General features: G+C 55.4%; 4 protein-coding genes across 4 annotated transcripts; 3 read left to right on the top strand and 1 right to left on the bottom strand.

Moving 5' to 3' along the window:
• Window positions 1-3,386: 3,386 nt before the first annotated feature.
• GGS23DRAFT_599213 (uncharacterized protein) lies at window positions 3,387-10,066 on the top strand (the record flags this gene model as incomplete). Its single annotated transcript, XM_051518897.1, has 2 exons — window positions 3,387-3,885; window positions 3,939-10,066. 2 exons carry the CDS (start codon window positions 3,387-3,389, stop codon window positions 10,064-10,066), a joined length of 6,627 nt encoding a protein of 2,208 aa, XP_051369404.1.
• Window positions 10,067-11,529: 1,463 nt separating this feature from the next.
• GGS23DRAFT_221160 (Cerato-platanin) lies at window positions 11,530-12,381 on the bottom strand. The gene is made up of 3 exons (XM_051511969.1): window positions 12,208-12,381; window positions 11,885-12,051; window positions 11,530-11,809 (listed from the first exon to the last, which is right to left on the bottom strand). The coding sequence occupies exons 1-3, from the start codon at window positions 12,266-12,268 to the stop codon at window positions 11,624-11,626; spliced, it is 414 nt and encodes a 137-aa protein (XP_051369403.1). The 5' UTR covers window positions 12,269-12,381; the 3' UTR covers window positions 11,530-11,623.
• A 4,095-nt stretch (window positions 12,382-16,476) lies between these two features.
• On the top strand, window positions 16,477-18,178 carry GGS23DRAFT_613585 (MFS general substrate transporter; the record flags this gene model as incomplete). The annotated part of the gene is made up of 2 exons (XM_051520577.1): window positions 16,477-16,548; window positions 16,611-18,178. 2 exons carry the CDS (start codon window positions 16,477-16,479, stop codon window positions 17,865-17,867), a joined length of 1,329 nt encoding a protein of 442 aa, XP_051369402.1. The 3' UTR covers window positions 17,868-18,178.
• Window positions 18,179-19,658: 1,480 nt separating this feature from the next.
• Window positions 19,659-22,815, top strand: GGS23DRAFT_579858 (TAP-like protein-domain-containing protein). Its single transcript, XM_051517092.1, has 4 exons — window positions 19,659-19,777; window positions 19,865-20,105; window positions 20,165-21,250; window positions 21,388-22,815. Exons 3-4 carry the CDS (start codon window positions 20,366-20,368, stop codon window positions 22,339-22,341), a joined length of 1,839 nt encoding a protein of 612 aa, XP_051369401.1. The 5' UTR covers window positions 19,659-19,777; window positions 19,865-20,105; window positions 20,165-20,365; the 3' UTR covers window positions 22,342-22,815.
• The last annotated feature ends 106 nt before the right edge of the window (window positions 22,816-22,921 follow it).

Raw genomic sequence — 22,921 nt, 5'->3', positions numbered from 1 at the left:
CGTTGCAAATCGCGCGTCTCTTACATAGGCGTGAGCATCGAATTTGCATACTGCCAGAGACGGACGGCTTCTCTAGCCCCGCTCTCTCCAGCCCATCCTTAGATGTATTGTTTCAACCCCGTTAGACACCTACCAGTCCTCTTCGCCTGGCCTCCATTAAGACTATATAACTAAGGCAGAGAACTACGACCCGGCGCATACCCCGGGACCTCACTAAACTATGTAGGCGGAGGCTTCCCCTTAGTAGAGGGCGGTTCAGTCGATGGGGACTAGATGCCGAATCCTCTACACAGGATAGCCATGTGTTGGAGTGCGAAGGGGGATGCCTTCTCAAGATAATTGAGCGCACTGTTGTATTGTGGTGGTCGTTGTTAGTAGGCGTGGGAAATATTCCGTAGAGTTGATAATAGGGTTAACATAGTCTCCTAGCGCAGTCGCTATAATGCCCGTTTATATCGCTTCTTCTACACCTTGGTATATTATACTCCGGTGGCTTCATATTATGACTACGTGTGCGAACGTCGAGGAAGCCTGTGTGCGGGTCCCGCCTATCAATTCCAGGCACGAACCCTGGTGGGGTTCGGATACGGCGAATTCGCTACGGAGCTGACGGGAGAGTGAAGAGGAAGGGGAAAATGTCAGTGGATTGATAGGGCAGATCGAGTACTCGAGATTGGCATTCGATGATTGCTTACCGCAGTCCATATGCAGGGACATGTTGGCACCAAAGATATGCCGTGGCCATTGGATGACGGGATTCCGCCCCAAATTCTAGGAGGTGCCCGAGGATATTTCCTTGCCCCCATCCCCCAGACACCGAAAATCACTCGATGGTGCTATATACCCAGCCTGACGTGGGACCTGGCGCTCTTCGCGACATCCGAGATCCAAGTAGGGTCCGCGTGCGAGCAAGGAAACGATAGACGGGCGAGTAGGCGTTGCGCATGCGTGTCTATTGTTTTGCAAGACATCCGGGGCGGTTGGCTCGTCGGCACCAGCCTAGCCGAGTTTGCTGTACCCGTGGACGCACGAGGGAATGGGGGCGAGAGACTCTTCTGGACGGGGTTCCGCCATCGTGTAACGATCTCGTAGGATGGGATTTTTTACTTGGTGTGTAGTATATTCAGGCACCCGGGGGGAAGCAGACACGCTTGACTCGGCGCCCAACCGTGTAAGCACGGGTGCGTTGGAGGTGGAGGGAGAGGCAGGCATTTGTGCAGCGTGCAGGAAGGGCAGCCCGAGAGAGGTCTCGCTGCGCGGTGTACAGACTCTGCCGTGAAGAGAATTACAATCGGGTTCCCCGGAGGACTGAAAAGGGGCGAGGAAGCGTAAAAAAGGAGATTGAGATCGCACTAGAAGAAACGGCGAGCCGATAAGTAGGGGGAGGGGGAAGTCCGGTCTAGGCTCGGTTAAGCTTGTCGATCAGCGGAGGAGGCAGTATAGACGATGTTTTGGTAGTCTATAGTCCATATGGGGTGTGGAATATACCTAGGTACCTAGGTACCTAGTAGACACATAAGGACCTGCCCGGGTACCCGTGCGATCAGTCAGGTGTATATGTGCATACATTAGGTACCTCTCATACGTACTGCGTACCTGCCCTACCGAGCGTGCATGCTCGGCCTATCAGGCGGGAGGCAGGGCGGAGTTGAGTGACGGCGGCGTTTGTTGTGATGGTAGGCGTGGCCGACCTAAAGTGGGCGACGCTCCGTGACGATGGGAAGGCTCCATTAATGAATGGGCGAGGGGTGCGCTATGCAAGCCCACATGCAAAATTGGGGTGGTGGGAGCTGTTATCAGGTACTTCGCTTCTGTGCCAGCCCCGCGGATAGACGCGCCGAGATGGCCATCCTGCGCATGTATTTACCATCGTAACCAAGTACGGCACTAAACTAGATCGAATAGTAATTTCCATGCACAAGGCTATCCTGGACAATTCTTTTTTTTTTCTCGTCCGAATTGGATTTTTTTTCTTGTTTAGTCCTTTAGCTACCTCGCAACCTTACCACAGCAGGGGCGGGCCACACCAAAAAACCGGTGCACCTTTTTCATGTGTAATCTGTCTGTTCAGTCCAGACGAGCTCTCCCTCGCGCGTCTTCACAGTTTCAAGTCCATCTTGTCATCGCCTTTCCATCTTGGATTCGAGGCGGATTGGCACCGGCAAGGCGAAGCGAAGCCGATGGAGAGTTACATACCCCTACCACTCTTTTAATTTCTCTCCTTTCCCGCTCTTTTTCTTCCCTGCTCTGTCGCCTCGCCCGCGCCCTCGTTTTTCGACCCGAACGCGTCGCGACGACAGCCACGTTGCAAACTGGTCCTGTAATCCATTCACCCCTTAAACTGGCCCGCAACCTGATTGTTATCATTGTCGGGGCTACTAAGGCGGCGCACGGTAACGCAAGTGCAATAAATCTGGAGATCTAGCGGCAGGCGATTCCTCCTTCGTCTGCGCTGATCTCATTGCGGTATGTTTAACCACACACACACTCACTCGCTCATACACACGTACGCACCCACGCACGAACATATACACATGCACCTACGCCGATACCCCGTCGACGACTCCCGCGGCTGCAATCCCAAGTCGTCCAGCTTTGATGGCTAACTTGCTTCGTGACTGCCAAGGTTGCTTAAGACGTATTCTCTAGCCCCGTCTTCCCCTCCTCGTGCCTCTGCACAGGACGGCACTGGAGTTTCGCCTTTCCTCGATACGCCGAGGTCATCGCCTGTCTCGAGTGCTTCGACTGTCGACGGTGGATCGTCTCCGGTACTCCCACGGCTTCCCACCCCCAAACTGCCTGACCGGGCGTCGCGGTATCTTAGGACCCCACCCCCGAACCGCGGTTCCGAGGCGGATAGGCCGTTCGTTACCGCTAGTTGGGGGTCGCCGTATCCTCAGGCTGATAGCGAGCACCTTCGGCGCCTAAGCTTCAGCAGTGGCACTTCGGAGGAATCTCCGTTGCATCAACTCGAGATTAACACGCCTTTCCTCCGCCCGGCCCCGTTGATCGCCGCTCCTGAGTCAGACCGCCCCTCCTCCTCTCTGTCTGCAACTGCTGCTATACTTGCGAACCGCGCCCGGCGCCCTCTCCGTGGCATTACGGAGGATTGGATCCGCCAGCATACCACCGACGACCTAACTTCCGAGAATCGCCATTGGCTTAGCGACGGAACTGACGACAGTGGGCACTCTTCATTGAGAAGCTCGGTTTCTCTCGACGGCAATTGGTTTGACGACGCCGACCCGGGAACTCCGCGAGCGACCGCCTTACATCTGTCTCGAGGTTCGAGCCGATCGTCTCGGAATCATCCGAGAGAACGCTCGAGTAACGAGACTCTGAAGCAAGCGGTTCTTAATCGCCGCGTATCTAGCCGGACCGCCAGTATGGATACACTTGAGGTGGGAAGGCTTGGTCAAGATGCTATCAGCATCCATACTATCGAGTCTGTTTCGGAGACCACACAGAGGACAGACACTCCTAAGAGTGACAGCCTGAACACGAACGGCCTGATTGCGGCCGCAAATTACGAGCTACCTGCCACTCCCGCTAAGCCAACGAAACCAGTCTCCGGGCGTATGCCTAAGCCCAAGAAGAAAGTGCCGTGGAAAGGGAAAAATATACTCGTTTGCTTGCCGTGGGACGAGGAACGAGGCCAGCCTGAGAAGGGCCGACAACCTCTCGATGCAGGGAGCGTGTCGGCGATGCTCCGCTCCTGGAAGGAGCTGGGCTATAATGTGCGCGGCTTCGATCTGGAGGGAATATACGGATCTGCGGATCACCCAGAGAACAACTCCCGAAGTAGGGGTGAATGGCCCAACCTGGATGATGTTGCGCGTGAACGCTCGCAGCATAAGTATCAAGTGACCCTTCCCGATCTGAATGGTATGTCTCAGTCTGGAAACCATCCATGGAACGTCTGCTAACCTGCGCTGTAGCATGGAAGAACTATGTCAACGAGTTGAACGAGGCTAAGCTTAGGGCGCTAGGCGTCTCTTTCGGCGATGACGAACCCGTGCCTCAGCCTTCTTTTTCCCCGGCTGCGTCGAATATGAGCCGTCAAACTTCGAACCACTACCCGTCCCTACCCTTTTCGCCTCCTCTACCGTCTGCTTCTGCTGCTAGTAACGGCCAGCAGACATTCCCCTTCCCGCCCCCATTCCTCTCGGGACATGGGTCCTCTGCTACACAGAGTCCTGCGTTGCCTGCAACCTCTTCGCCGGCCTCGTTTGGCATCCCCCCGTCGCACGGCAAGTTCAACCCCCGTGCGTCGATTTCTATCTCGCCGCATGAGCTGCCTTTCCACTTTGCTGGCCAACACTCGCCACATCCTTGGTCTCCGCAAATGCTGCTGCAGCAGCAACTTGGCCGCAGCGGGTCGCCTTCACTTCTAAACTTGAACTCCCTAGTTTCGCCGACCTCACCTTTCCAGCGCGATGGCATGTCTCCGTTGGGTGCTCACCAAAGACATCAATCTCTACAGTACCCAGTTATTCCCCACCAGTTCCTGCATAGGCAAGACTCGGCTAGAGCTTCGCCTCGACTGCAGGACCTGCGCGAGGTTGATGAGGAAACTCAGAGCAACCCGTATGAAGAGAAGAGCTCGTCCAAGACGCCCGAGACCAGCCATCTCATCCGCCACAATGCTAGCGCTAGCCTTCAAAAGGAGATTGACGATGCCGAGTACCATCTCGAGGAACAGTTCCGTTCGCAGCTTGAGCATGAAGACTACAGCCCCCACAATGAATTCGAAAAGGCGGAGGGTATGCCTCTTCAAGAAGCCGAGCCCCCTGCTGAGCCGCACATTAGGAGGCCTTCTGTGCACTTTGGGGCCTTTGGGACTGACTCTGACGAGGGCCCTAAGCTTCACCACCCACAGCCACACAGCCGCGGCCACTCGCTCTCACAGACACCCTATTTTGACGACGAGGTACGGGATAGCACGGACGAGGGTAGCGTTCAGAAGCCGCGGCCTAGCGCCCTTGATTTGCGACACGGTGACAACTCGTATGAGATCGAGACAAACCCCAGCAATCTCGGCACACCTATCCAATCTTTTGATATGATGAACCAGTTACATGAGCGATCTTTCTCTACGGCGAGCAATCCGTGGGCCGACACCGTCTCGATGGGCCCGGGCAAGTCGTCGTCACACCGTCAGAGCCATGCAAGCAAGCCCTCGCTCTCCAAGCTTAATGCTGGAGCTGCCGAATTCAAATTTAACCCTACCAATAATTTCTCCCCGGGTCAGTTTGTGTTTGGTAGTAACAATAGCAACGGTCAACTAGCCGGTTTTCAATCACCCCCATTCCAGGCTTCGTCATTCACGCCGAACGCGCAATCAACGACTTCTAGCCATATCAGCATGCCGTCGACGTCGTCGCTGCCGAAGGCGAAGATAAATGTCTCTGCGCCGGCATTCTCACCACGCAAGGGTGAATTTAGCTTCTCTGCATCTGGTCCAAAATTCAATCCCGATGCTCCTGCTTTCCAGCCCCTCAAGTCGTTCACTTCATCGGTGACAAGTGCGGGGGCATCTGGTAGCGAAAGTAATGAGAACCGCCCGGCCACCATCTTCGGTAATATTGATATTACGCTATCCGAGTTTGCCATGCCCAAGAAGTCGAAGGCTATCCCCATCATGCGCCCATCTAGCCCGGAGGCTTCTGCCCCCGAACAGACTCTTGTCGACGAGCGCCGCGAAGATCGGTCCACGGATACTACTCGTACGAAGAAGCAATTTAAGGAGAGCAGTGGGGATGGCGAAGAGATCCCGTTGTTCGCCGAGCCAGCGCTTGAGACGGCGCTTCAGGCCCCGTCGTATAGCCCTGCTCCGGAGCCTACCCCCTCCGCAGCCGACACCATCGGTAGCGAAGGCCGGTCCGTCCAAGGAAAGGCCGATGAGGATGAGAATGCACACGCTGGCGATACAACGTTTGCGTCTACTACCCTCTCTGAATCCACTGACGGCAAATTCCAATCCGAATCAAACGGTACAAAGGCGACCACCAGTCCATCAGCGACGTCCGCCGCCGACCAGGATGGGTCTGTTTGGACGCCGTTCGAATTCCGTAGCGAGAAGGAAATTCAGGACTTCAATAACGCTAGGCCGTTCGGAGACGAAGAGCCCCTATTCAAGAAAGAGCATAAGAAGAGCCTTTCTGCCACCGCCAGGCCATTTATACCTGGCGGCTTCGTATTTGGTGGTAACACTGCCGTGGATGCTCTGGCTGAACCTGGTCTTCGGTCACAGCCTGCGGAGGCGAATGAGTCGCCAGACGAGCAGGAGGACGATCGTGCTGGTTCCCCCACACCTGGACCGGATACTAACCCCGTCTCCCAGCCTGAGCCTGAGCTCGTTTCTGAGGAATTCGCTTCGGCTGCAGAACACACGCCCGTCTCATCAGCGAAGGGGCTAGGCTTGTCGCGCTTCGCGTCGCCGCCTCCTGTCTCTAAAGGTTTACTAGCATCGAGATTCGCCTCCACCACACCATCACCCCCCCCGAAGTCTGCTGGTCTCTCTGCCTCCCGGTTTGCCGCCTCGCCATCCCCAGTCTCCGATAAGGCTTCGGAATCCCCTGCGACGCATGCGGATGAACCAACAGTCGATGAATCGGAACTACAGAGCTATGAACCCTTACCGGTTAGCCCACCATCAGAAGCTAGTACTCAGCCTCAAAATGACGCCACTCATGACCTCACATTCGAAGAGATTGATGCTGTCATGCAGCACCTCAACCGACGGGACCCGACCTTGGGAGTAAGGAGGACTATGAAGTCTCCCCAGTGGCATCAACCTAGCCCGACACGGAATGTTCCGGTCGATTCTATCACCGACTCCCCGTCAACTCATTTGACGCCCCAAATTCCGTTCCAGAGTGACGTGCCGACCCCGAGCCCTCGGCAGTATCTCACTCTGTCCAACCAGGCTACAACCCCCCGGCCCTCAACCGAACTCGAAGATCCCTTTGTTGACCCACCACATAGCGCCGTTTCTCAGTCTTTTGATGGCCCAGTTCACAGACTCAACGTCGGAGATAGTCTTCCAGGAAGTGAATGGGACGATACGTTTAGCGCTAGCGAACAAGACAAGCTTGAGCAACGCGTCGCCTACTTCGATGGTCATGTTAACGAGATAGTTGACAGTCTCCTGGCTTCCAGGCTGGATCCCCTAGAGAAGGCTCTGAGCTCTATTCAACACGCCTTGGGCAATATGGCGCGCAGAGCGCCCTCTAGCCGACGCGACAGGCGTAGTATCTCGGCCGAGATTCGGGAGAGCGATGCGGATGACGAGGATGACGAAATGCCAGTGCGTCGATCGATGAGCCCGAGAAGAGATAAGAAGATGGAGCAAATTCGCATTGCCGTTATGGATGCTCTCAACCAGCAGCAGAGCATGCGCACGCTCCAGACTGCTCAGCTTGAGCCCGAACATCCTAGCCGAGAGGATCTAAGTGTCATGAAGGCACTGGAACAGATGAAGGAAGAGCTCAGTCAATCGTTACGATTAGGTTTGCACAGCGAAGACATCCGTAATGTCGTGGAAGAAGCAGTTGAGCGTTCTATGCCCCCCCCTCCACCGATAGCCAAAGACGACTACCAGGCCAATGCCAAGATTTCGGAGATGCAATCGCAAATACTCGAACTAGAAAAACGCTTGCGTGCCGAAGAGAATAGAACGGAAGGCGAACGCGCAAGAGTCCACGGTCTTGAGGAGCGGCTCCGCGCTGAAGAGGCTCGGGTTGACCACGAGACTACCGTCAGACGTGGTGCCGAAGATCGTGCCGCTGAACTTCGACGACAGTTGGAGCAGGCAGAAACCAAGGTGGAGGTTGAGATTATGAATCGTAGTGTATTCGACCAGAGGATCCACGATCTTGAGGATAGGTTGCGACATCAGGAAAGCAAGACCGAGAATGAGATTCTGGGTCGCAGGGAAGCCGAAGACAGACTCTCAGAAATCCAGCGGCTCCTCAGGATCTCTGCTGAGGAGGAGGATCGTCTAAGATCCGTGCTTGAGGAACGTGATGAGAAGATTAAGAGCCTTGAGCAGTCATCCACAAAGACCTCGATGCGTGTCGGTCTTCTCGAAGCGGCCCAAAACAACGCCGAACAGACACAGGCGGAGCTCAAGAACCGTCTCAACATATCAGAAATTGAGCTGCGTGACGCGAGGCAGGAGGCTCGGCATTGGCGTTCCGAAGCTGAGCGTGCTAGGGAATTGTCCAGTCGACAAGCGGATGATCTTGCCGAGACTCACAACGAGAACAAGCATCTACACAAGCTCATCGACACGATCGGTGTTCAACTTGAAGAGAACGAGCGGATCCGGGAAAATTGGCGTGCCAAGTTCGTTTCCTTGCAAGACGATATGGCCCATGCCGCGCGCGAAATCACCGAGGAGAATGCTCGACGGACGAAGAAAGAGCAAGCTCTCATTGCGCGCCATGAAGTGCTAGATGCCAAGCTTCAAGCTGAAGCCCGCACGCGCGAACGCCTCGAAACCGAAATTGAAAGACTGGAGAACGGTGAGCGTGCGGCTTTCAGGGCTATTAGTGAATGCAAGCGGCTCGAGTCGGTACTATCGGAGATGCGTAACGATAACCACGCCCTTCACCAGAGTGTTCTCCACTACCAGAGAGAGATCCAAGAGGCCAGGGCTTCGGCGGCTACTGAAATTCAACGGACCCAAACTGCTTCGCAAGCTGAACTTGAAGCTGCCAACAACGAAATGAACCATGTACGCATCGAACTAGAGGAAGAGGTCAACAAGCTGAGGGCTCAGCTAGACCAGGTCAGAATGGATGCCGACACAGCGAAGGCACACCACGAGATGATGCTTGAGGAGTCACAGACCACCAAACGAATAGAGCTCGAAGAAGCCAACAACGCGAAACGTGGGGAGGTCAGTGAACTGATCCGTAAGCACCAGAATGAAGTGGAAGATCTCCAGGCTCGGTATGAACGACAGATCAACAATGCAGCCGAGGATGCCCAACGTATGGAACAAAACCTCTTGGAGAGGCTCAGCCTGTCAACTTCCAAGACTGAACATCTTCAAGACAGGGTTGCTCACCTCGAGGACAAGGTACAGATTGCCCAGGAAGCTGCGAAGGCGGCCGCCCAAGCAGCGGCGCAAGCCTCCAAGACTATCGTTATCCCCGGGCCATCTTCCCATCCTGCTCCCGTGGCGCAAACAAAGCAACTTGCGGAGGCTATGCAACTTCCCGAGAAGGTTTCACCTCAGGCCCTTCGCGAATCTATCATGGTGTTGCAGGAACAGCTGCAGGCCCGCGAGCAGCGGATCGAGGAGCTTGAGCACTCCGTTACGAAGCTCGATCCCGACGCCGCTACTAAGATATCGAAGCGAGATGACGAAATCACTTGGCTCCGCGAGCTTCTCGCCGTGAGACATGGTGATCTTCAAGATATCATCAACGCCTTATCCGCAGAGCGCCTTGACAGAGATGCTGTAAAGGACGCCGCGATACGTCTGAAAGCCAACCTCCAGATGGAGGAACAAGAGCGAGAGCGCGCTATGAATGGTGGATCGGCCATCAGCCTTCCGAACATCGCGGCTACGATTCGAGGAGCCGCTACTCCTCGCGTCGCTCAGGCAGTCGGACCTTTGGCTGCCGCTTGGGGTAACTGGCGGAAGTCAACCCAACCTGCGCGTAGCAATCTCTCTAGCACCCGGTCATCATCGCCGGCACCAGGGAGGAATGCCACACCGACGAAACCGAGTGCCCCATCTCAAGGCAGCGTTCTCTCTGGCTTGATGACCCCGCCGGCCTCTGGCGTTAGAAATGCGCCTTCGATTTCGAACCAGACGCAGCCGACCGCTTTCGGAAACACTGGTCGTAGATACACCGCTGAGCAATTTGCAAACAGGTCCCGGGGTGCTGAAATAACGAGTCGGCAAGCCGAGAAAATGCCCGGAACAACCACGCCGCCTCAGCAACTCAACCGACGCCAACCTGTCACTCCCCCCATGATGCGACCCGGCGCATACGATTCGGACGCGCGGGTCGAAGAATTTGACGACGCTTCTTTCTTTGACGACTGAGGCTTATTATGCCAGACCATCCGGGAATGAAACTGGATGCGGAAGGGGTTTCGTCTTCCGGCAGCGTTCTTTTATCACCACGACAGGCAAAGCATACGGGGAGGAAAGTTGACGTTATGTACGGGGAGGTGCGCGTTTTATACCATTTGCGTTTTTCTGCCACGATGTCTAGATTGATACCCGATACCCCCCCCCTTGAGCCTTCTATGCCCTCTTCTTACTTTTCGTTTAAATCCTTATGAGAATTCTTTACCAAGCACATCATCCACCTTGACAGTTGAACCCAGATTGGCAATAGTCTCAGAAGAGGGATCGGTTTCGAGGCCGGAAGGGAAATGATAATTAATTCGGGCGGGGGGGAGGTTTCCTTTTGTTCCCTTTGTCATTTGCATAGCCAGGGATTCGGAGATGGGGAGGAATTCGCTCGCTTTACACACGAAGAGGACGACGAGCAGGAGAGGTAGGCAAAAAAGGCCAGGCGGTCATTCATACGGATTTTTTCTTTTTCTCTGCTTGGTCCTGCCTGGTACAATGTGCTATGGTTGTTTCGAGTTGAGTCGACTAGGGTTGTGCTATGTCGTCTCTCTCCCGGGTCGATTTTTGAGGCCGAGCAACGGCAGACTACCGGCGCCGCCGCCGCATCGAGGAGGGAGAAGAGGAGTGAAATGACCCCGGACAGTTATAATAATTACTTCCCCTTTTTCTTTCCCCCTCACTCGCTATCTCTTTACTAGTTATATAGTGCGTTTTAGGAATTCTTACGTTAATACCTGTCACGATCAAATCTAAGCGCTTATCAAACCCGTAACCCTGGGGTCTATCACTCGGCCTCGCGCAGTCTCGTGAGTGATCAGACGACTTCTAGGGCTCATTCAGATCTTCAGGTTGGAAGAGTATGTATATGTATAAGTAATGCCTAAGTACAGAAAGTAGCCGCAGCAGCAGCAGCAGTAGGTGTATGCATGTCCCGCCTGCCGCCCACTTGCCTCTAGGTATTCGTTCCCGTACCGTGCGCGCGCCCCCTTCCGAGGTGGAAAATGAATGGATGTCCCCCGCCTATGCGTGCCAGAAACAAGCAAATAGTCTGCGCCGTCCCAATGGTAGAGGATGATGGTGGTTGGTGGTGATTATGCCGACTAGGTGCATTAAGGAACGGACATTAAGTGCGCACCCAAGTAGGTAAGGTAGGTAGGCTGTAGGTATGCTTATGTGCGTCTGTGTGTGTGTGAATATATACTGGATGGCAAGGAGGCGAGAAAGACGGGGTTCGTCCGGGATGTTGTTGTCCTTTCAGACCGCCGATCCGAGTCCGCGAAGCCCGACCTCGCTCGTCTTGTGCCGTCGTCGCGTCGTGTCGTATCGTAAATAGTGTTTTTTTTTTCCCCACCTCCTCTCCCGGCGTCGATGCGTATGCGAAGAGATAGAGAGAGAGAGAGGAGGGGGGTAGAGAGGGATGTCTTTCTAATCTTTTTCTTGCCCTAAGAGGATAAAAATGCAGCCGATTGGAGAGAAACCGAACAAGAGAAGAGAGAAAGAGGGAGAGAGAGTGTGTGGGGTTTAGATGCCGCAGGCGCTGGTTGAGACCTGGCGCGCGCTGGCTTCGATGCGGCCGAGGGCGACGCCCTGGCCATTAGTCAGGGCGTTCAGGCCGTCGAGCGCGATGTTGAAGCCGGCGCCGGCATGGTCGATGGCCAGGACGTTGATCGTCCGCCCGCCGAACGAGAGCTCCCAGCAGGTGCCGCACTGTCCATTTACGTCAGCAAGGTGGTGGCGAAGAGAGAGAGAAGGAGAGGAAGAGACGAGAGGGGGAAAACGTACAGCAGGCGAGTTCCAGCCACCGATCGCGTCCGCCGCACCGAGGTACAGGCTCGGGATATCGCCCTGAGTCTGCCAGCCGAAGCGCGAGATGAGCCCGTTCTGCCCGTCGGAGCAGGCGACGGCGGTCAGAGAACGCGAATCGTCATCGTAACCCGTGTCGTAGGAGACTGCCGAGGTGTGTTAGCTAGGCCGACTGCGCCGCTGCGAAGCTTGGCTTCGTAGTCTTCCCTGTGGAATGTCTACAGCTGGGGCGGGGTTGGGAAAAATGGGGACGGTTGGCGGTCGACCCTTGTCTGAGGGCATTGTTTTCTTTGCTTCCGTACCTGTGACAGCCGACGACGCGGCGACGAGAGAGAGGAGCTGGATGAGCTTGGTGAACTGCATTTTTGCTGCTGTATTGTCTGAGCCGCTTGCGAGGACGAGTGAAGCTTCGGGGCACGAGGTAAGACGTGAGGAGGAGAGTGATTAGAAGATATTAATATGGAAGATATTAGTATAGAAGGTGCAGATGCTGTTGCTGTTGCGGTTGCTGTTGCGGTTGCTGTTACGGTTGCTGTTGCAGTTGCCGTCGTTGACGATGATGCAAGTATGATTATGGGAAGGCGAGGAGATGCCTCCCTTAAATACAGGCACGATACATGTTTCTCATAATCTGTCTATCCTCCCTGTGCCGAGGGATGGTGATGGCTCTCTCTGCCGACCTCGTATCTTGTGTCATCCGCTACCTTTCATGCAACCCAGCCCAGTGAACGTTACGTACGACCGTGAAAGAAGCCATCATACGTGGTGGCATTCCTGCGGGCGCTGTGGAACCTCGCTAAAGCCGGCCGACGGCCGATTAACTTGAAGGCCCAGGTCTCGAGCCGGGAGCTAGGCCCATCCATGTCCATCGACGAGGCGACGAGGGATGGGGTGAGAGCTAGACCGTGCTGTTGCCGTGTGTGTGCGCGGTACGCTACTACATTTTACGGCCGGCGTCGCGACGAGACGGGCAAAGGGCGGCAGAGAATTTACTACTGCGGATGATAGTGTCTCGTGCAACTCGGGCGGGCCACCAGTTTCTCGTGTTTACTTCCTTGGAGGCGTCGAGTGGGGAGTTGGGACTGCCGATCTGGCTCGTATTTGGCGCAGCGGATGGACCCTTTGTTGGTCCCGCGGTGCGTGTGACTGGTTACGAGACATGCCATTTATAGCAATATATAGGTAGGTAGCGTATGTATGAATACATAGGTATGGAGCAACGTCCAGTCTCACGATGCAGGCTGGTCTCCATGCGTTCGGGGTGCGCTAGCGGCAGTTGATCGGTGACCCTGATGGAATTGCCCTTGGCTGACGAAGATGGCCTTGCATTTCTAGAAGCCTGCCTAGACAGGCAGCTGGGCAGCCGTGAACCTGCGCTCTGGGATTGTGCCGTTACGAGATCTGGAAAGACACTTCGTTGCATCGCTACCTATTTGCCCGTCTCTCTCTGCATGGCTAAGCCGCGATACGAGACCAACGGTGTCTTCCTTCCCGCTTACTTACTCCGTTGTTGCCAGAGGTGGAGGGACCGGAGAAATCGACCCAATATCTCCATCAATTGCTCTGGGTTAGGACCCTCTCTCGGACGCTTCACGGCATAATGGGCCTGTCTACAACCCAATGTGTGGGGCCTGTGGCTGAGCGGAAGGGTATCGTAAACGGCTATCCGTAGCCCTCCGGTAGAAAATTAGCGCCATCTCTCACTTGCTTCTGAATATTGGCTCGGATCGGCGTGAGCTTGTCCATCTAGGTATCAAACGTCAGCGAGTCTCACTACGGGCGAGAAATCATCAACACGGACACAACCGGCTCCTCAATGACCCTAATAGCCTATAACATAGCCTCTCCAATTCATCCGATTGCCCAGGGAAAGACTCAAATCGATCAACTGCACAGTCTTCACGAATGCCCATTCGGCCAGTTTTCCCATGACGTGGCCACCGTTGCTAGTTGTCAACCTCCAACGTGAACACCGCGGTTGACTTGGAATGATCTGAGATTCGTCCCCTCCAGTCTTAGTTACCACTGCAATAATAGCCTACTCATAGGACTTAGAGATAGATGCGGTCCTTCACCACATTTCAGGATGACTCTTCCAGATTTTCTCTTCAGCAAGATGTAGGTATGTGGGGCCGAGCCGAGGCCCTGCGAGAATCGCCTCGAGCCCCGTGGGGCAGCACTCGCCGATGCGTGGTCGAATAATACACTGCTCCGTATTGCATAGACCCAAAATTGAAGCTGCTCTGATACTAAGTCGCATGATTCCATAACGATGCAGCAAGGGCCCGCCCATAGGTCTTGCTAGGAGCGGAAAGGCCCGCGCGGAGATGTGGGCGTGAGGGCCGTGTTATGCTCAGAGGGTACCAAGCTTTAGCGTAGACCACCGTATTTCGGGAGAGGCTGGTACAGAGATCGTAGTTCGGGGCAGGGTAGCTGACGGTATCAGTTAGGATCTGCGCGGGCGATATACCTAGGTATGTAGGACTTTTTGACACGGTACACCCGAGTTCTCTCTCGCTAAGCAGCAATTCAACACCGAATATCCGGCGTTGGATGCAGGTCGCAGACCTATGGAGCTCGTCGGAACCCATGGTTCCATAAAGGTAGACCGGCCGCTGTGGACCAAGGTGCCACCGTAGCCGACATATTACAACACTCGCGGGTAGATGCTCCCTCAGCCTCGACGAATAAAGCAGGGGGACCGGTCGCCTGTGCCAGTCCATTAGCAGCTGTAGGTAATGGGAAATCTTGCTCCATCACGGCAAGGCTGAGAGAGGATCGGCCATGTCCAGCGTGTCAAGAAAAGTCAGTCGGTCAGTCTTATCCGGAGGATAGTTATATATTACTGAGCCGGGTGCCCTCGGGTGTAAAAACCCATTCCATCCTGCCCAGTCTATCCGGGGACGCCAACGGCACTGCGGATAGGCAACTTCGTCTTTGCTCTCGACTCGATCGGCCGACGTCTGATCGGAACCGGAAAATTCTGTTGGCAAAGTGACACAGCAACGCGGGTAGAGGCCCGGTGGATATGGTAGGTATTCAACGCTTACCTACCTTTTATCCTGTCCGGCTGAGTTGGCAACCCTAGGCTCGTCGTTGCAACTGGGCATCGACTACACATGATCGCCTTATCCTCTTTTCGCTCGCGGTAGGCCTTAAGACGGCAGTATCACGTCGCCAACTGCCTCTCCGGCCTCAGGGGGATAGCTGTCGCCTCTGAACAGGCTGGGGCTGTTCGATCCAACGAGACCGATGTGCATATCTATTATCTCTGTCATGCACTAGGGTTAGGCATAGAGTGTGGTGCGCGTGCGCGTGTGTGTGCAGGCGTGGTTGCGATGCGCCTAGCATCCTCAGTTATGAGGGCTGATGTTGATCACGAGAAGGTGTCGATCCGGGTGGGATTCCCGAGTTACCTACGCAAGAACCTCACGATGACGTTAGGCACCTTCCTACCTCCTAATGCATTACCGCAGAGGGCGTAATACCTATATGTTACCTAGGTACCTCTTAGGTAACCTGTATACCCCTATCTTGTGAAGTTGGTTACCCGTAGGCAGGTTCGGAACTGCTCCCTTCAACGTAGGTGGCCATCTCAGGGCCCGATCCGTAGGTGTTTATTTACCTATATCCGCGAAAAGATCGGCCTCCTTACCAGTTGTATTCCACCCTATTTATTCTTGTTATTACTTTGTTTTTTTGGGGTTTTTTTTTTTTTACCCGCGGGGAAAGTGTTGACGCTCACGTTCTCGACGGCAACAGTGGTTTAGTTACCTAGGTACCTAAGCCAAGGTCCCAGATTCGTTACCGGCGAAGACTGGCCCATGGGGCCACTGTCGCGTTGGCGCTTGTCACGTCATAATACCTCCTACCTACCTTAGGTAGGTACCTACACGTACGTGTATGTACCTAGTATCTGTCCATCTGTAACCTGGAGGTCTCCGAGCATACGTTACGGCTACCACGCTAAACCCCTTCGGGAACAGAGCGAGTCGTCGGATTCGTAGTGGTGAGGTGACCCTATTGGTAGCCCCGCAGAAGATACTGGCCCTATTGGTCGCAGTCCTACGCACAGGTATATACATGTGAAGATGTACCAAGCATTTCCGTCCAATGGATAAACGTGTATATCCATGCATACCCCGTAGTACGTACAAGGTACATCCCTCCATCTGCTTGCGCACAGTCCTGGTCAGGTACCAAGGTACGAGATACCTTACGGTTTACGTCGCCCTTCCTCTGTGCAGCTTCTGGTGGTTCGTTTCTCGGAACTTTTACGAAGTACGAAACATCGCCAGTTCTCCCGTATCGTTCCTTGTCCGCCTCAACTTTATCTTCATCCTCTCCCTCATTTGCTGTCGCACTCGGCACCGTTCAGCTCGGTAGCTGTATAGCTTCTTTTCGTACTTGGTTATCTTTTCGCCTCGCTGTTCCAACCCCCTCTAGCTCCGATACTTCGGCTTCTACTTCTACCTCCTCTTCTCCTGCAACGACGCTCCTTTCCCCGTCCTCAGATCGACCGGCTGGTCCGCCGCTGCTGCGACGAGGAAGCACCCCTGGAGATCCCCAGCATGGCTGCCGCCGACCCGAGCACCCGAAAGAAGGTGCTCAAGGTCATCTTCGTCTCCCTACTTTTGGATCTAGTATGCTTAACTCTCGCTGGACCACCGGGTGGGATCCGCAAGCTAACTATGAGCATTGCTAGATTTCTTTTACCTTTATCCTACCACTCTTCCCAAAGCTGCTCGAGTTCTACCGCAATAGTGAAGCCGGCCCGGAATCCCACACGACGCTCCTCGCCCGGGTCCTCGACGGTCTGAATGCTTACAAGTCGGCATTTGCGAAGCCTATCGATTCGAGATACGATATCGTTCTGCTCGGCGGCGCTCTGGGCAGTTTGTTCTCCCTGCTCCAGGCCATCGCGTCCCCCGTCATTGGCCACCTCTCCGACAAGTATGGCAGGAGGACCGCGCTTCTTGCCAGCATGGCTGGCAATATCCTGTCCGTCCTCCTCTGGGTAGTCGCTGTCGACTTTAGAACGTTCCTCGCATCGCGCATCGTCGGTGGCTTGTCCGAGGGCAATGTTCAGCTCGCGACAGCCATTGCCACCGACATCTCGGACGAGAGCAATCGAGGTTCGACTATGGCTCTCGTCGGCGCGTGCTTTTCGATCGCCTTCACCTTCGGCCCGGCTCTCGGCGCATACCTTAGCACCATCTCCATTGTCGCCGCCAACCCTTTCGCGACCGCCGCCGGCGTGTCTCTATTCTTGATCGTAGTTGAGACGATCTACCTATTCTTTGCGCTACCCGAGACCCTCCCGAATAAGACAGAGAAACAGTTAGCAGTCGAGAAGACAGCCAAGCCTCAGGCGGCGGTGCGCACCAATTCCCACTTTCTACTGAACTTTGTACATTTCGCCTTTCTCCTGTTCTTCTCCGGAATGGAGTTCTCCCTTCCATTTATGACGTACGACCTCTTCCAGTACAGCTCGGCTCAGAACGGACGACTACTTGGTTACGTGGGTCTGGTGGCTTCGATCCTTCAGGGCGGCATTACCCGTCGCCTGCCCCCTCTCATGACCGTGCGGATCGGTGTGAGTGCTTGCCTGCTCGCATTTGCCATGCTGGGGCGCATCAGCACGGTCGGGTCGCTTTACCTTGCCGCCACGTGCTTGGCGACGACGTCGGCCACAGTGGTCAGCGGTCTTAACACGCTAAGCAGTTTCGAGGCCAGCGAGGACGAACGGGGTGGCAAGCTGGGCATGCTGCGAAGCTGGGGCCAGCTCGGTCGTGGCCTAGGCCCGGTCCTTTTCACCAGCATATACTGGTGGGCCGGTAGAGAGGTGGCCTACGGCGCGGGTGCTCTAGGCATCTTGGGAGTTACACTGCTGGCGTTTGCTGGTCTGAAATCACCGCCTGGTTCGGTGAAGAAGGCCAGCCCAAAGAAGAAAGAACTGTAAGATATTATGATATCCCGAAAAATATATGCTGATGGGGATAAAATGGTGCATCCTTGGCCTATCGTTTCCTTGGAATGCCCACGAAGGTGATATTGTAGCCCACATATTTGTGGGTTGTAGCTATCTGAACGGCTGGGAGTGTATAAAAGGAGAGTATTATGATTACTCATGTGTCACCCACGAATTCCTACCCTTGAAAATTTGTGGTACCGGGTTATAGACGGCGGGTGCAAAGAGTCTGATGAAATAGCGGTGGCTGTATCCGAGACTCGAGGTTGTTCAGGCTCGCGGGGAGCAAACGGGAATTCCTGCTCGATGCTAGTCGTATCTGATCGGGATTCTTCGAGGCCTCGTGCGACGAGATGTAGATTAAAGTCTTCGTGTCAATCTAGATCGGTTTTCGGTGTTGAGACCCGGGCGGCCAAATAGACGTCGTGCTACACCCCCCTAAATGAAGCTGATTGATGCCTTATCTAGATTGTCGATTGCTTCTTTTTCCGTGAATCAGCGTATTGTCTCAACATTCGAGGACGGTAGCGGCCATGTTTTACTGTTGAGTCAAGTTTCGCCTCGGACCGGGCTTCGAGAAGGCCCAACCCTGCAGTTTAAGTACTCCCATCATCACACCGAGCGGTTCAGCCTCTCTTCACCGGAAACTTATGAGGCGTCAGCATTCCTTCGTACTTGCTTTTTGCCCGTGCTAAGATTGGCGGTGTGAGCGGGGAAGGTTGAACGGGCTTCACCTGGTAGTACTGATGACCACGGCCAGCTTTACTATACGTATACCTAGGCTGTATTAGATTGACCGGATATTGTCCCCACCGAAGGATTCCCTACGCCGAGGGAGATTTCCGAACCTAGTGGAGGCGTGGGCCCCCCGAGGAGACCGACCTGAAAAGAACATTTGCAGGCTCGCCTCTTTGTTACCCTTGAGGTATGCTACCCCAGGCTAATACCACATGTCCGATCTAGATCGCTGTGATATGGAGGAAAGGAACGGGAGCTAAGGGAGTCTGCGTAATCCCCGCCATGCAAGGGTGATACGAGGGAGATGGGAGAAAGGGGTCTCGCAGAGCACCCCTCCCCTTTTGGTCGAAGGGCTATCTAGTCAAAACAAGCTCGGCCTATAGCCTGTGTGTGTATGTGCGGACAGGATGCCTGCAATGCGGAGACCCCCTTCTCATCGTAGACGCGGGAGTGAGATGACGTGTTTCCTCGCGGGACTGGCTGCTTAGAGGCTCAGACCGGTCTTCGACGATCCGCAGCCACGGGTCAGCGCAGGGCGTACAAGCAGGAATCGGAAGCGCGAAGAGCATGCTTTGTCACCCGGGGTAGCAGACTTATGGGCTGAGGAACCCAGTCACTTCATATCCTTCGGCCCCTTCCCCCTCCCCGTCCTGTCCCATCCCGTCCCCTTCCCCCTCCGCGAAAAGAAATGGGAATGGGAAGGGGGAAACAAATGAGCAAAAATTCGGTCGAGAATTCCAATAAGAAGCCGTGCCTACATGGACCCCAGAACCTCTAGCACAGTTATATCTATAGTCGTGCTGTGGTAATTGTATAACACAGCACAGTAGAGTATAGTATAGCATGGTCGAGTTTACAACACCTGATGCCTCCAACTCGAGTGGAGGCCGCCTCCTGCCGGATTGGGCAATCTGAAGGCCAACGAGGAATCGGTGATTGGCCCAGGCGTATTCCTGCCCTGGTCGTGGCGTCGTTCATCTCCAACTGGGATCTGCTCTTTGACGTCACGAACCGCCCGTCCTTGTTTCACATTTTCGCCCGGCGCCAGTGCAGACCCATACCGCCCGCGGTTGACGCCCTCCCTTGATTCCGCGGGACGGCCTGAGTCTAGTCGAATCGAGCCCTGTTGAGCCCGTCACACCGCAGACGGGAAGAAGCAAGAGGTGAGGGGATCTGCTGCTGCTGCTGCTCTCCAGCCCGGCGACCCCGCAACACTACCTCGCCTTCGTGCCTCGACCTGACCCGAATAGGCCCTGATAATCTCGGCAAAGTTGCAATACGAAGGGAGTTTGCAACCGCCGCCGTAGTATCCCGTAGTTGCCCGTCCCGTTACGCTACGTTGATACTGGATTTGCCGTCAAAGGGCACTCGAGGTGCCTGGCCTACGGGATAGCTCGGCGTACTGCAGTTATTGGACGGCCGGCCGCTCACCCGTTTGCATAAGTCTGTGTACGTGTACCCACATGTGTATACGTATCTGCAAGTGTAAGCGTACGTCTACGTGTAATCGTATGTGTCTTGGAGTGTGCATGCTTACTGTCGATGAATAGCTAGATAAGTACATATAACTAGGGGTTGGGTCTAGCTGGGCTCGCGAATTCGCCACTACCGTCGACTCCAACCTCTTCTACCCCTTGATATCAGACACCCATCTAGCCCGCCAAATTGTCTATACTCTAATACCCTAATTGCAATCTCTAGATTCCCACTCTATCTAGTATAGGGCAGGGCGATCCCTAGAGCCCGCCGTTATGGCTAGGAAACTTGCAGTTTTAGGCAGCGTGCTGGCCGCTCTCAGCCCCTGCTCAACCTTGGCCCAGACTCAAGTCACGGATTTCGACTGGGGCACCGTCCGTCCCTCCAGATCTCTCAACTACACCGATTGTTACGACAACCACCGCTGCGCTAAGCTTATAGTGCCCCTCGACTGGAATTCCCGTCATCTCGGTGTCTACGCCACAATCGCTATTATCGTGCGTCCTGCCGTCGTGGATGAGACAGACCCATCCTTCGGTGGTACCATCATCGTGAACCCGGGCGGGCCCGGGAGATCCGGCGTCGAGTTTCTCCTGGAGAACGGTGCTATACTTCAAGCCAGCGCCAGTGGCGGGGACAGCAACAGCAGCGATATCTCCCGGAACTATGAGATCATGTCCTTCGACCCGCGTGGCGTCGGTCAGACGACTCCTAGCGCCGATTGTTTCGGCGGTGACGAATTCGCCCGCGCCATCGCAGCCCTCGAACGACGTGCTGTGGGTCCCCTTGACGCTGGACGTTTCGTCCTCGATCGCCAAGCCGGGCTCTTTGGTGCGTATGGGAAGCGTTGCGCGGAAGAGGGCGTGATACCAGGGCACAGAAACGTGCGGGCCTACTTCTCGACGGCTAGCGTGGCGAGGGACATGGTTGAGATTGTGGAAGAAATCGAGAAGAAGCGGGGCGAGGCGGCAGCCGGGCAGTATCGCGGGAGGCCGCGGCCTCAGCCTAGGCCCGTGGGCGTCGATACCACCCCCCGGATTCAGTACTGGGGTTTCTCGTACGGGTCCATACTGGGTAACTACTTCGCGTCCATGTTCCCTGGTCGTATTGGGCGCATGGTCCTTGAGGCTGTCGGGAATGTCGAGGATTACTACGCGGCCGTAAGCACCTATTTCCCTCATCCACAAATTTCGTTTCTATATGCGTAATTTCCCCGCCATCACCCACGGCGTAACTTGCAGCGTCTCGCGGTGACTATCGCACACCGCTAACGATTTCCTACCCTGTAACCACGCAGACATTTCTCACCAACCTCAACGAGGCGCAAATACTGTACGAGCGACTGTGGGAGACATGCTTCGACGGTGGCGAGACTTGCCCGCTCTTCGAGCCGGAGGACACGGGCCCGGGCAGCATTAAAGCTCGCGTGGAAGCCTTCCTCGATGATCTCGACGAGCAATCGGTATCGTACGTTGAGTCGAGCAGCAACGGCAACAACGGCGTGGGGTTTCTCTCGCGGAATGATGTCACCGCCGCTATCCTCGTCGGGGCCTGTGCGCCGCTAACCGGCTTTCCAACTGTCGCTAAGACCATTGCCGAGGCCATGGCCGGGAACTTCACCGCGCTGTACGCAACCGTGGGCACACCGCGCGCCCAAGATATCTGCCCATCGTCGTCGCCCTCGCCCTCTCAGACCCGCCGATACACCTGGTTGGACGAGGCCCTCGCCGCCATCATGTGCGGTGACGGGATCCAGCAGTCGATGAGCCTCGACGAGTTCGAGGTGTACATAGGGCAGCTCAAGAACCAATCGAAGGATTTCGGGGGCCAGTGGTCGGAGAGGCGATTTTGGTGTCTGTCCTGGAGAGTGCGGGCGGCATACAACTTCGGCGGGCCGTGGCGAACAGACGCCGCGGACAGCACGCCGATATATGGGGTTCCGGCGGCGCCGCTACTCTTTGTAACGAGTGCCCTAGACCCTCTGACGCCGCAGACGGGCGCGTGGGCCATGTCCGAGAAGCACACCGGGTCGCGGGTGTTGGTGCAGAACAGCATGGGACACGGGACGCTGGGGACGCCGGGGACGTGCCGCGACGGATACCTGGCCAGGTACTTCGCGACGGGAGAGATTCCGCCCGAAGGTACCGTCTGCGAACCTGACTGCTTTCCGTTCCAGCCGTGTCCGGCGACGGAGGTCGCCGCGCACGACGTGGGCTGGGAGTCGTCGGGACAGACGCCCCTCTTGCGCTAGGCCGACTTGACGCGGTTCTGATACGGGCACTGCGCGCCCCATCCACCTTCTCCGCTATCCTCTTGTTTGCCTACTTATACCCGCCTGAGGGCGGGTCAACAGGCAGAGTGTGTAGGTTAGGTATTTACGCACGACACTAAAGGTGTAATGTCAAAGAAAGAATTGCAGTGGCACAGCCGGACTGAAGCGGCGATGTGGTGTGGTACCTAGGGAGGAAGTTAGAGAGAGTCTGAGGATGATGTAGGACCGATCTAAGATGTGATTGCGTTTATATCTACATGCGCTCTAGGTACCATACCTATAGCTAGAGGTATCTAGGTGCGTATGGGCATATGTGCACATTTACCTACCTACCTAATCCTGTGCGTGTGCGTGTTAGCGTCATCAAGTTACCTGACCTGCCCGCCGCCGGTACCTGAATCTGCGAGAGCGGGTTCCACGAGACAGGTAGCAATGCGATTCCGCGACAACGAGCAAATGTGGACCCTTCCGAAAAGGGGGGTCTGGTAACGCCAAGGGGCAGCGCAGCGCGTCGCGTCGCGTCGCGACGTGTGGGAAGAGGGAGATATACACTTACGCG

Source organism: Durotheca rogersii (genome assembly GCF_024521655.1).
Source record: "Durotheca rogersii strain YMJ 92031201 chromosome Unknown GGS23scaffold_22, whole genome shotgun sequence".
Lineage (NCBI taxonomy): Eukaryota > Fungi > Ascomycota > Sordariomycetes > Xylariales > Xylariaceae > Durotheca > Durotheca rogersii.
Note: the sequence above shows the minus strand (reverse complement) of the source record. Positions and strands in the feature narration are given on the sequence as shown.

Coding starts and splice junctions, on each gene's coding strand:
- GGS23DRAFT_221160 (XM_051511969.1), bottom strand. CDS start 12,268: ATGCAGTTCACCAAGCTCATCCAGCTCCTCTCTCTCGTCGCCGCGTCG. Junction 12,052..12,207: donor CGCGTCGTCGGCTGTCACAG/GTACGGAAGCAA, acceptor ACACCTCGGCAG/TCTCCTACGACACGGGTTAC. Junction 11,810..11,884: donor GTGGCTGGAACTCGCCTGCT/GTACGTTTTCCC, acceptor GTAAATGGACAG/TGCGGCACCTGCTGGGAGCT.
- GGS23DRAFT_579858 (XM_051517092.1), top strand. CDS start 20,366: ATGGCTAGGAAACTTGCAGTTTTAGGCAGCGTGCTGGCCGCTCTCAGC. Junction 21,251..21,387: donor TCGAGGATTACTACGCGGCC/GTAAGCACCTAT, acceptor GTAACCACGCAG/ACATTTCTCACCAACCTCAA.